At 49.3% G+C, this 12,500-nt stretch overlaps 2 protein-coding genes across 2 annotated transcripts in view; both read left to right on the forward strand.

Annotated features, from left to right (window-relative positions):
- Positions 1-1,289, forward strand: part of LOC306819177 (multiple C2 and transmembrane domain-containing protein 1-like) — a gene marked incomplete at its 5' end in the record, with an annotated part of 6,197 nt that extends 4,908 nt beyond the window's left edge. Inside the window, one exon of the mRNA XM_079372952.1 lies at positions 1-1,289. This exon is cut by the window's left edge and continues 287 nt beyond it.
- Positions 1,290-3,832: 2,543 nt separating this feature from the next.
- The window catches only part of LOC306819176 (arrestin domain-containing protein 3-like), a 9,943-nt gene continuing 1,275 nt past the window's right edge, over positions 3,833-12,500 (forward strand). The window contains exons 1-8 of the mRNA XM_079372951.1: positions 3,833-3,848; positions 3,937-5,047; positions 8,225-8,306; positions 9,165-9,312; positions 10,596-10,698; positions 10,850-11,106; positions 11,534-11,687; positions 11,777-11,931. Of these exons, the coding sequence (XP_079229077.1) occupies positions 4,768-5,047; positions 8,225-8,306; positions 9,165-9,312; positions 10,596-10,698; positions 10,850-11,106; positions 11,534-11,687; positions 11,777-11,931 (1,179 nt within the window). The 5' untranslated portion in view covers positions 3,833-3,848; positions 3,937-4,767. The remainder of the gene's footprint in view (positions 3,849-3,936; positions 5,048-8,224; positions 8,307-9,164; positions 9,313-10,595; positions 10,699-10,849; positions 11,107-11,533; positions 11,688-11,776; positions 11,932-12,500) is intronic.

Consider the following 12,500-nt stretch of genomic DNA (forward strand, 5'->3'; position numbering starts at 1 on the left):
ACACACAGAGGATGTATTCGTGTTAATAATGTACGTGTGCGTGTTACATAGAGTGTGCATGTGTGAAGGTGTGTCTCTGTCGCATGCTTGTGCTGCATCTCTCTGTCTGACTGTCGAACACGGAGCTGCATGATTTGAGCTCGGTGTGACGATGACATCACAGTCACATGACACCTTTAACCTGTGAACACTGGTGGGTTTAAAAGTGCTGCTCGGCCTGTAGGAGAAGAACTCTCAGCAGTGAAGTGTTTTTAAAACCCACCTAAAGAGTCTAAAGTGACCATTGAATGAGGTGAGGGCGGAGCTGAGAGTTTACCTGAGGTCGGGTCACGGTGGCAGCACCAGCTCCGAGCTCCCCCTGAATGTTTAAGCTCCTCCCCCTCTCTCTGAGGATGAGCCCAGACACACTGTCCACAGGAAACTCAATCAGCCGCTTGTATCTGCGAGCTCCTGAGGTAAGGCTTGGAACAGCTCAGCACACATCAGTGAGTCACTCAGTCTTTATTTATACTTTTAAAACACAGTTGAGACAATTAACTGGTTAACAAAATGTTTTCAGAGGGAAAAGATCAACTGAGAAGAAAAAAGTCATAGACTTCTATGCAATCAAGAACGAGTGCAGTCGCCCCCTGCTGGACATTAGAGAGAACTGATGCTATGTTGAATCTTTGAATGTGTCCCAAGACGACTTACAGAAAGCACATTCATTAAAGAACCATGATGCATTTAATCGCTGCACACAGGTCCACAATCACACACTTTGAGACTCTGGCAGCTTTTGTTTCTTTACAACTTTCTATAGAACATTTTAAATGATGCAAACCTGAAGCTTGAACAACCAACAGGTGAGCAGGTCATGTCTGAAACAGTCTCTGCTCATTACTAACAGTGAGCTCTTTCACTCTGGCTTTATTTCACATTTATTTTTATTTTATTATTATTTTTATTTATTTTTGTGGGGGGGGGGGGATTTGCTGCATGTGTGTGAAACGTTGTATGTGTGTGTCGCAGGTGTTTTGCATGGCTGAACAAAAACGTATATGCAAGAGCATTTACAGAATCTGAATGTCAAGTATAAAGTTTACTCTCTCTGCCATCCCATCCTCACTCCTGTCGGTCTGATCTCTTCCTGTCCTGATCTGCACCTCCGGCTGCTGTCCAGCGTTTACTGCCATAAAGTCGACTGGACCGACTGTGGAGCATTTGTCTGATAAAATATATTTCTACACACAAACACGTGGCTCTTTGTTTTATACGACCAAAACAAAAGACTTCTCCTTTTGGAGATGTTCTATCTCACGTTTCACACATCTTCCCTAAATGTAACTTTCAAATGGATTTTCTTCAAATAACTGAAACTCTGTTTGGGGCTATATGAGGTAAGTACGGAAGAGCTCTATTCAGCTTTCCTGAAATGGCCCCAAAAATATATATTTTTAAAAAAGAACAAAAAACAGAGAGAACATAGAAAAGTCAAGAATTATGTTTAAAAAGTAATCTCACGTTAAAAGTCAACACAAGTTTTGATTATTTTTTTTAAAGTAAAAAGAGAATAAAGTTAAAATAAATGTGTGAATATATTCCTGGATGTCAGGATGTAAGGTCAAACATTAGTGTGATTAGAACACTAACCTTCATAAAGATGAATTATAATAATTGATAACCGTAAAAACACTTTTTAGTCTTTGGGAGAAAAAAACAACCAACAGCAGTTTAATATTTAGACCCTGTGTATATAACATTAATAACTTTGAATGAATTTTAAACCATGAAAAAAATAACGTTTTTTATTTTTAGTCACAGCTCCCATGATGCATTGGGGCATGTAAACAGGAAGTGTTATGACCCGTTCGCTGAAGCTCGAGCACTTGTTGTTTTGCTGCCTAAATATTTTCACATTTAGATGAATTAACGCCAACAAAGTGATGCCGACTGATTGGTCAGCTGTCCGTGTTTACTGTGTAACATTTACATGTCGTTCAGTTTTATCGTTTAGTCACAGGACTGAAGAGAACTTAAAAACCTGATTATTCTCAGGCAGGTTCTGCGGTCAGGATGAGGATCTTTTCTGACCTCACGAGCTCCTCAAAGTCAGTCACACTGAAACTATAATATAACTGAGTTATGAACCATAACGCTCACAGTGTGAAACAGACTGTATAAAGAATGGACAGCGATAGAAGTGAAGCCGGATCATGTGGAGCTCCCCCTGCAGGATGACTGCAGTATTGCAGTATAGGTCATAAGCTCCGCCTCCTCGTGTTAAACAAAAATATAAAGATACACATTATGGGATTTATATGTCTCAAACTTGGTTTCACCAGAATCGTTATTATCGCACCATTTTGAGTTCGAGTGTTCTTTTTATTCTTTTTATCTCACAACTTTTTAATAATGCCATGATTGACAGCTGGGATGACGAATGAGGCTCCTGCATTGCTGTGTGCACCACATATCAGAGAAAGAGGAAGAACGGTGAGAGCAAACATGATGAACGCAAACATAAAGGCAACTGTGATCATCGGTTTCAAGCCGACAGAATCTGCTCTGCTGCGGACTGAAGCCACCTGGGTGACCTTTGACCTTTTAGCAAGAAGTTAAAGGTGTTTATTGTGAACAGTTCATAAGCTACTGCACAGACTCCACCCACCATGGAGATATTTTCACTTCAAACTGTCAAACAGTTAGAGGCGCAGGGGGCCCCGGAGTCCCCCATGTGTTCCTGCAGGGGGTGCTGGAGTCCCCCGTGTGTCCCTGCAGGGGGCGCTGGAGTCCCATGGATGGCGGTCTCCGTGCTGGAAATGCTGTCTCAGGCTAACTTTGAGTCAAGCTAACGACAGGCTGAGAGCTGAGGCCACGCCCACCTGTCAATCAGCTCAGCTACACGCCTTATTGTGAATAACTCTGATCCTTCATCCAATCAGAACTGCTGAGTTGCCTTGTTTTGTGTGTGACGCTCTCTGCTCTGTCTGCATGTTGTAGTTCACAGCTCTGACCAGCAGGGGGACTCAGTTCATCTCCAGACGAGCTCTCAGGCTGAGCAGCCTAAAACAGGTTTTGTAGTTTGAATGTTTATTTCTGTAAACAGGAGATAACCACACACAGCGCTTAGCGTAGCATCAAGCCTGGAACATGGAGGCCCCTGATGGGTCGGGACCCCCAGGTTGGGAAAGCCTGCACTGGGCCACGTGCCCCCCTACGTGAGAGTGATGTGTAGCAGGTGTGCTCCCTCTGCGTCCTCTCCTGTCTGAAGGTCCTATCAGAACACAGTTTTGGGACACACCTGATGGTCTCTGGTGTCTCCTGATGACGGCCCCCCGCCTCACACTTTGCTTTTCTCTGCTGAGCTCAGCGGGATCGTTGGTTTGGACTCTCTGACCTTTTTCTCGTTTTCAGCGGCGTGAGGCCGACAGCTGTGTCAGCAGAGCTCTGACATCTTCACCTTCGAGACAGAAACCCAAAGACTGTCTCAGCAGGGACGCACACTTCCACTCCTGCACAGTATTTATCCACACCGATTCATCTTTTCTTCCAGGAACGATTTCAGCTTAAAAATATAAAGACAGTTTTTATTGTTACATGTTCATGTGGCAGAAATAAATGTTTGACTGTTGATGATGATAAGGAGAGAGATCTGACTGTCTCCATCAACACAGACACTCCTCAGACGTTAGCAGCTATAAGCCTTGTGTTCGCACTGGGAAGGTTCCACAGGTGTAACTGGGACAAAGTGACCTCGGGCTCCAGCTCGCTCTGACTGCACACGTGCAGCTCAGAGTTTAGTGCATGTGTGAAAGCTTGGAGGGAGCACAGACAGCAGAGCCTGAAGACGAGCCTCCTCATCATCTGTTATTTATTCGTCAGAAGTTTCAGGTGGAACACAACATAAACTTAGCATTAGAACACACAGCTGTGTGGGTCTGCTGCCTCCTTCAGACCTGGACCTGCTGCCTCCTTCAGACCTGGACCTGCTGCAGGTCAGGCTGAGGGTCAGCAGGTCTGAGGACATGGTCTCCAGGATTCCTCCTTCAGAGTGGGGAGTGAGACTTGTGTTCACGGTGACTGACGGGTTCAGACAGGCAGTCACGTGGGTCAGACTGGAGATCCGAGCCTGAAGGCAAACCTTCACCTGTGGGGGGACGGGAATGAGTCTCACCTCACTGAGAGTCCGGGTCAGCTTGAGACGGGCTCGGATGAGCTCCACTGCTGCACGCTGTGATGAAGAACTTGTATTTAGCCTTAATAAAACAAGTGACGTCATGGTGCCCTGTATGAGGAGAGGAAGAAGAGAAACTGCAGGATGTGAGTAAATGCACTTTGATGACGTCACCGAGTGAGTGACCTCTTACACATGCTTTTTATTTCCATCAGACAGAAGTTACATGAGGGCGCGTGGAGACGTTTCCTGTCAGAGTCTTGTTGGTACTACGGGCTTCATCTCCTGTGCGCGCGCGCGCGTTTGTGTGTGCGCGCACATGCTCAGTGAGGTTATTTTTGCGCACAGAGGCTTTAAGAGCGGCGCGGCAGGAGGAGGACGGAGCAGAGAGGAGAGAGAGAGAGAGGGGAGAGAGAGAGAGAGAGAGCTGGGAGCTGAAGCGACCCATCAGCTGAGCGTCTCGTCACAGATGAGCCGCCACGGCCACAGACCCGGCTCAGTGCTGGGCTCCTGGAGCTAGGGCGCATGTCCGTGCGCCGCGCGGCTCTACCAACAACTTCTCCTCCTTCGACTCTTCATTTGATTTGTTTTTAAAGTGACATTTCTCCATCATGGTGCTGGGAAAAGTGCGAGCCTTGGCGGTCTACTTCGACAGTCTGAACGAGAACAACCTGCCGGCGTTCTCCGGGGGGGACCTGGTGTCCGGGAGGGTGGTGGTGGATGTGACCGGGGATGTGCGCGTGAAGAGTCTGGACATCACCGCGAGAGGAGTCGCCAAGGTGCGCTGGACCGAGTCGAGGAACGCCGGAGCGAACACGGCTTACACTCAGAACTACACGGAGGAGGTGGAGTACCTGCACCACTACGACACGCTGATAGGAGAGGACAGAGGTAAGGAGTGTGTGTGCGTCCTCAGAGGGGACAGGTAAGGAGTGTGTGTGCGTCTTCATGGCACCGTGACAGGAGCGATACACACTTCTGACACCCCGAACTATACAACTCATGCGTGAAAACAACCCCCGGAGCCCCCTGAAGCTGCCCGTGCTGTGACTGTGGTGCTGATGCAACAGCTGATCATTGATGCGTTACCCCGCACCACTCCCGCACTGCCAACCTGTCACTCAACCCCAACACGCAGCCATCGATCCACGCACCGGGAGAAGACGCTCTTATATCGAGCTCATTCTGCATCATCAGTTAGTTTGAAGCACGCGCGCGCGCACACACACACACACACACACACACACAGAGGGGAAAAGTTCCCACGTCGGAGAGAGGCTCCGCGTCCAAAGGAAGAAATGGGTGTTAAACGAGCCCCGGTCGGTCGCTGAGTGTTTGTCATGTTTGGAGCTTCACAGGCTGAAGAGGAAAGAAGGTTTTTACTGATGACATCCTGCACGAGCTCAGGCAACTCCCTTTGTTAGAAGCGGTTCAAACCTGTTAGAGAGGGAGAGGAGGGGGGAGGGGGGGAGAGGGAGGGAGAACCGGCTGACTCCGAGTGTGTGCCTGTGTGTTATATGTAGTGTGTGTGTGTGTGTGTTATATGTAGTGTGTGTGTGTGTGTGTGTGTGTGTTATATGTAGTGTGTGTGTGTGTGTTATATGTAGTGTGTGTGTGTGTGTTATATGTAGTGTGTGTGTGTGTGTTATATGTAGTGTGTGTGTGTGTGTGTGTGTGTGTGTGTTATATGTAGTGTGTGTGTGTGTGTGTGTGTTATATGTAGTGTGTGTGTTATATGTAGTGTGTGTGTGTGTGTGTTATATGTAGTGTGTGTGTTATATGTAGTGTGTGTGTGTGTGTGTTATATGTAGTGTGTGTGTTATATGTAGTGAGTGTGTTATATGTCTCTGTGTGTGCTATATGTAGTGTGTGCATTGTGTGTGTTGTGTGTGTGTGTGTGTTGTGAGTGTGTGTGTGCATGTGTTGTGTGTGTGTGTGTGTGTGTGTGTGTGTGTGTGTGTGTGTGTGTGTGTGTGGTTTAGGATCTCAGCTGCTCGTCACCACTTCCTCCACCTGTGTTGATTTTGTTTTGCTTGTGATGCAAACAAAGGACCGTTTTATGCAAAGCTGTCACATCAGAGTGTGTGTGTGTGTGTGTGTGTGTGTGTGTGTGTGTGTGTGTGTGTGTGTGTGTGTGTGTGTGCTGGACTCACACAAACAGATGATTGTGACATGATGAATCCTGAGCGTCACAGTGACTCTCTGTGAGGGGACTCTGCAGTTTGTAGCTTTTAGATGATTTATTTATCAGTTGAATAATTATTGGTACAAAGAGAGAAAAGTTCCTTTAAAGCAGCTCAAGCGTCCGACTCAAACGGACGGCGTGCCTCGACCTCGTCTCGTTGGACTCAAACGGACGGCGTGCCTCGACCTCGTCTCGTTGGACTCAAACGGACGGCGTGCCTCGACCTCGTCTCGTTGGACTCAAACGGACGGCGTGCCTCGACCTCGTCTCGTTGGACTCAAACGGACGGCGTGCCTCGACCTCGTCTCGTTGGACTCAAACGGACGGCGTGCCTCGACCTCGTCTCGTTGGACTCAAACGGACGGCGTGCCTCGACCTCGTCTCGTTGAAACGGGTGAAAACAGTGAGCGGAGTCGGTCCTGAGAGAGCCGACGAGACGTCTCCTGAGGGACGCCGTCCGCCCACTGTGAGAGCGTTAGCTTTGGTTTGTGTGGAAAGGACTTCAGTCTGCTGTGTGTGGAGAAACAGGTGATCATGTGACCTTCCTGAGCAGGGCGGTGCGTTCATGAAACGATGCATGAAAGAAGAGTCGACATCATGTCGAGTCCGAGCCGTCAGTCTGCAGAACTGAGACCAGAGTAAAGAGGATGGAGACAAGAAGACATGCTAACATGCACATCGTCATGTTCATGTCTCGTTCTCTCATCATTTGTTCTCTGAAAAGTTTGATCTCCCTGAACAAAGCTCAGTGTGAGTCCACTGAAGATGGTGCAGACATGTCTGAAGTGCTCCTTCACTCATCACTCCGACTGTCTGACTTTGAGCAGAGACAGAAACGGGATCTGAATGTTGCTGGTTTTGTGAGTGGAATGAAAAGTGGCGTGTGCAACAGATCTTCATGGAGCTCCGTGGCGTGTTTGCGTGAGGCGTTCAGGTCCACCTGGAGTTCACAGTCAGAGTAGGACACCCCTCCTCCCCCTCCTTTCTCCTCTTTCTTCCTGCTCTCCCTCTCACGCAACGCACCACATGGCCGGGCTCATGTGGGCAGGGGCTTGACGGCTCTGCACCAATCACAGCGAGGCTGTAATCCAGTTGACCAATGGGGAGCTGAGTTGTAATGCAATGTGTTGGAGTTTCCAGCTGAAGGAAGCTGCTGCTCAGTCTGGTTCATACCGGTCTGCTCCTGCTCAGGCTGTGTGCCGGTGACTTGACTTAGGCACACACACACACACACACACAGGCACACACACACACAGGCACACACACACACACACACACACACACACACACACACACACACACACACACACAGGCACACACACACACACACACACAGGCGCACACACACACACAGGCACACACACACACACACACACAGGCACACACACACACACACACACACAGGCAGGCAGGCTGTTGATGACATCTCAGACACACTAACACAGACATGAGGGAGAAGCAGAGCGGCTGCTGAGCTGGCAGGAAGTTGAAGTTCACTTCAGACATTTCGGGGTTGAAAACAAACAAACAGAAAGAATGAGGAAGTGACGGCGCCCGTGTTCTTTCTGTTGAAGGGCGTGTTTCTGTCTGGCGTCTTTAAAGGCCCTCGCAGAGCTGCTATCAAACACAGAAGCATCTTTGGGGAAACGTGTGGAAGCTTTTTGCTGCCATGAAGGGATTCAAACCAGGAACCTTTGGCTCCAGGTTGTTCAGATGAACGCTGCAGCACACACATGAGCCTCCACAGAGAGGATCCTCTTACAGCCTCTCCTCGTATGAAGGGGTGTGGCCTCGAGCCGTCACAGCTGACCTGATGATGTCATGCTTTTGATCACCAGGCGGCGTGGAGGTGGAGCTAAAAGCATCTTGTGTTTGTGTTTCAGACGAGGACTGTCCAGAAGAAGGTCTGACCGTCCTGCACCCGGGACTGCACGAGTTCGCCTTCAGCTTCAACCTGCCTCAGATGTGAGTGACCTCCTCCAAACTCGTCTCCATCTCAGAGCGCCGGCTGCTTTCAGCGCCATGTTTTTAAATCTTAACGTTGAAATGAAACGTAAAGACTTCACCAGGTTCACTTCATGAAGTTTCAGCACATTGTTAACCTCCAGCCAATCCAAAACAAGTATTTAAAGGTCACATGTTCTCCTCGTCTGTCAACACGTGTCAGAGCTCAGAGAGCAGCCGTGATTGGCTGAGGCCTCTCAGCTGTCAGAGAGGCGTTTAAAGGAGTTCTCCAGCACGCAAAATCGTGTGTCTCAAAGTCGGGATAAGATCATGTTCTGGTTTCTGAGATCAGGATGTTGACGTGCACGTAAACACACTCGAGGTTAAGAACCCGCCGCACAAGCTGAACGTCTCAACCAGTGATACATTCGAGCCACCAGGTGGCGCTCAATCAAAACGATAGCAAAAGATGACGTCGAGGCTGGCGGGGAATCATGGGAGTGATTCTCTCTGTTACTCGATGAAGACGAACGCTGAGTTAACCGTCGTCATGACGACCGGGTGAAACCGAGACAAGCGGATGAGTTTAACTCACAGCAGCACAAACAGGGCCGTAACATCCGGTGTATCCACGGCAACGATGATAAGACACAAACCGACCTTCACGTTCACAGGACATAGTGAGCAGAGAGAGAGGACGTTCCTCACACGAGGTCATACAGAGTCCAAGGTGCAGCACGTGTGTGCGTGACCTGTAGATGTGTGAAGACGTCTGACAGGTCACCACAGCAGCCTGAGTATCAGAGCTGGAGTTTGAAAATGGAGAAGTGTAGTCAAACAGTCCTTCCTCACCCTCCTCCTCTTCCTCTCGTCTGTCAGGGCTCTGGCCACGTCCTTCGAGGGGAAGCACGGCAGCGTGAGGTACTGGGTGAAAGCTGAACTGCACCGTCCGTGGCTGCTGCCGGTCAGAGTGAAGAAAGAGTTCATTGTGTTCGAGCACATCGACATCAACACGCCGCTGCTGCTGGTACACACTCTGCACACGTCACTGCACACACTGCACACACTCTGCACACGTCACTGTACACACTGAACACACTGCACTGCACACACTGCACACACTGTACACGTCACTGCACACGTCACTGCACACGTCACTGCACACATCACTGTACACACTGAACACTCTGCACACGTCACTGCACACGTCACTGCACACGTCACTGCACACGTCACTGTACACACTGAACACACTCTGCACACGTCACTGCACACGCCGCACACGTCACTGCACACGTCACTGCACACGTCACTGCACACACTGCACACACTCTGCACACGTCACTGCACACAATGATTACACTCTGCACACGTCACTGTACACACTGCACACGTCACTGCACACGGCACTGCACACGCCACTGCACACGTCACTGTACACACTCTGCACACGACACTGCACACACTGCACACACACTGCACACGTCACTGAACACGTCACTGCACACATCACTGCACACGTCACTGAACACGTCACTGTACACACTGCACAAGTCACTGAACACATTGAACACACTCTGCACACGTCACTGAACACACTGAACACACTGCACACGTCACTGCACACTGAACACACTGCACACGTCACTGCACACTGAACACACTGCACACGTCACTGAACACACTGAACACACTGCACACGTCACTGAACACACTGAACACACTGCACACGTCACTGCACACTGAACACAATCTGCACACATCACTGAACACACTCTGCACGCGTCACACGTCACGTCACCAATCTCATGTCTCTATGGTACAAATGAAGCTGCAGTTAGCTTAGCTTAGCATCAGGGATGGGTCCAGACACTTTGGGGGTTGGCTAGCATACACACACATGAATTGAATCCTATCTTCTCAGACTCGCCCCCTCCTGAGGCTCGTCTAAACTGATCACTTGTCAATCACATTGTATTTCCTCTGATCAAATACCCACAACAGCCAACCGCGTGTTGTTTACTTTAACTCCACTCTCGCTCCAGCTTCAGGATTTCGCCCGTATTCGTTTTCTCCTTCTGTTTGTTTTACGCTACAAACAGAAGGAGACATCAGGACGGCAGATTATTCATCTGATCTCACTTTGTAACGAGGTTTTCCCCTCTGCTGCCTTCGCCGCTCGGCTGATGTTGACTGAACACATGTAGAAGTGGATTCAGTGTTCTCGCCCCCCCCCCTTAAGAAAGTGTGTTTTTCTTCGATCCTGCACGTGTTGGTGGGTGACCTGTGTGTTCTTTGTGTGGTCGTCAGGCTCCTCAGGCGGGCACCAAGGAGAAAACGCTGTGCTGCTGGTTCTGTGCTTCCGGTCCGATCTCCCTGAGTGCCAAGATCGAAAGAAAGGGCTACACACCAGGTGAGCCGTCCTCCCGCCCTGCACCTCCTCCATCTCTCCTTCTTCTTCTTCTTCTTCTTCTTCTTCTTCTCCTTCCTCCTGGTCTGCGCCTTCTCACTTATATCGTTTCTCCCTCAGTCTGTCAGGCTGATCTCTTCTCCTTCTCTCTCAGGCGAGTCCATCCAGATCTTCGCTGAGGTGGAGAACTGTTCCTCCAGAGTGGTGGTGCCTAAAGCCGCTCTGTACCAGACTCAGACCTTCTTCGCTAAGGGGAAGGGTAAGCAGATCCAGCAGCTGGTGTCCAACCTGAGAGGAGACCCTCTGCCGCAGGGGAAGAGCCAGAGCTGGGAGGGCAAACTGCTGAAGATCCCCCCGGTGTCCCCCTCCATCCTGGACTGTCCCATCATCAGGGTGGAGTACGCCCTCGTGGTGAGTTCACAGCTCAGGCTGAAAACTGGGACAACCTGGTCGTTGATTTTTCAAAATAAGACTTCCTGCTCAGAACCAAACGAACCTCTCAACTACATCCTGTTCCTCAATCTGCTCATGATGGACTGGCTACGACCAGGCCAGGTCATGTGACCTCGTGACCTCCTTCTTATCAAAACATGGAGGACGTCACAAATGGAAAACACATTTTAAACGATGTGAGGCGTGCCATCATAAAGTTGAACTTGTTTGGAATATAAGGCAGGAAGTAGTTTTAGGACGCTGTTCCACTTTTGGTTCCAGACGTCTGTTGGCGTGCTGGTGAAAAGACGGGAGCGGGAACAGGCAGAACTGGCTCTAACAGTGACAACATGTCCGCCTTGAAGCTTTGTTGTTGACCTGAGGAACACTCGCTCTGTGCCTGCAGGTGTACGTGGATGTTCCCGGAGGACTGAACTTGTCGCTGTCGTTGCCGTTGGTGATCGGGACCATACCTCTGCACTCCTGCGCCTCCCGCACCTCCAGCATCAGCAGCAACTGCAGCACGCTGAGCTGGCTGGGCCTGCAGGAGAGGCCCGAGGGTACGCACTGCAAACACCAGCATGTTCTCTCTGCTTGTTTTCAGACAACACGCACACATCTCTGACTCCTGTTTTTGTTTTCTCTGCAGCTCCGCCGAGTTACAGCGATCTGGCGATATCAGAGTCAGAAAGGCGGGACTGTCTGCAGGGCTGTGATAGGTCGGCCGGGGAGGGAGAGGACCCGGGATCTCTGCTTACATACATCACAGAGTTCAGATATCTCCCCCCGCCACTCTACTCAGAGGTACAGCACACACACACCAGGCTCACACAGATAAAGAGGCTCAGGAAGCAAAAACACATCAGCAGCCAGTCAAAGGACGAGCGGGCAAAACAGCGAGACAAGAGGCACAGAACAAGACACATTATGGAGGAAAGATATCTAAAGTACACACATACAGTTAGCTACTCACACTGAGCCATGAAACACCTCGACATGTTGTCTCAGTCCAAGAGTCAGACAGGACATAAACGTGAGACATGAGAGGACTCAGGTTGTTATGATGCTGTTATAAAATCCATATATAATAATGATGATGTTATAAAATCCATATATAATAATGATGATGTTATAAAATCCATATATAATAATGATGCTGTTTAAACTGAAGTGTTGGAGGAAAGGTGTTGATGACTGAAGGTCTGCTGTTGGACTTTCATGGAAATAAAAGTTGGACTAAATTAAAAACATTCAGCTGCCTCCATTAAAGAATATTCAGGAGTCAGCAGGAAATCCCTCCTCATTTCCTGTTCCATCCAGCGTCCTATCAAAATAAAGGCCCAACATTTAGAACTTCACCTGATCAAAATGGC

This window comes from Symphodus melops (genome assembly GCF_947650265.1).
Source record: "Symphodus melops genome assembly, contig: scaffold_335, whole genome shotgun sequence".
NCBI lineage: Eukaryota > Metazoa > Chordata > Actinopteri > Labriformes > Labridae > Symphodus > Symphodus melops.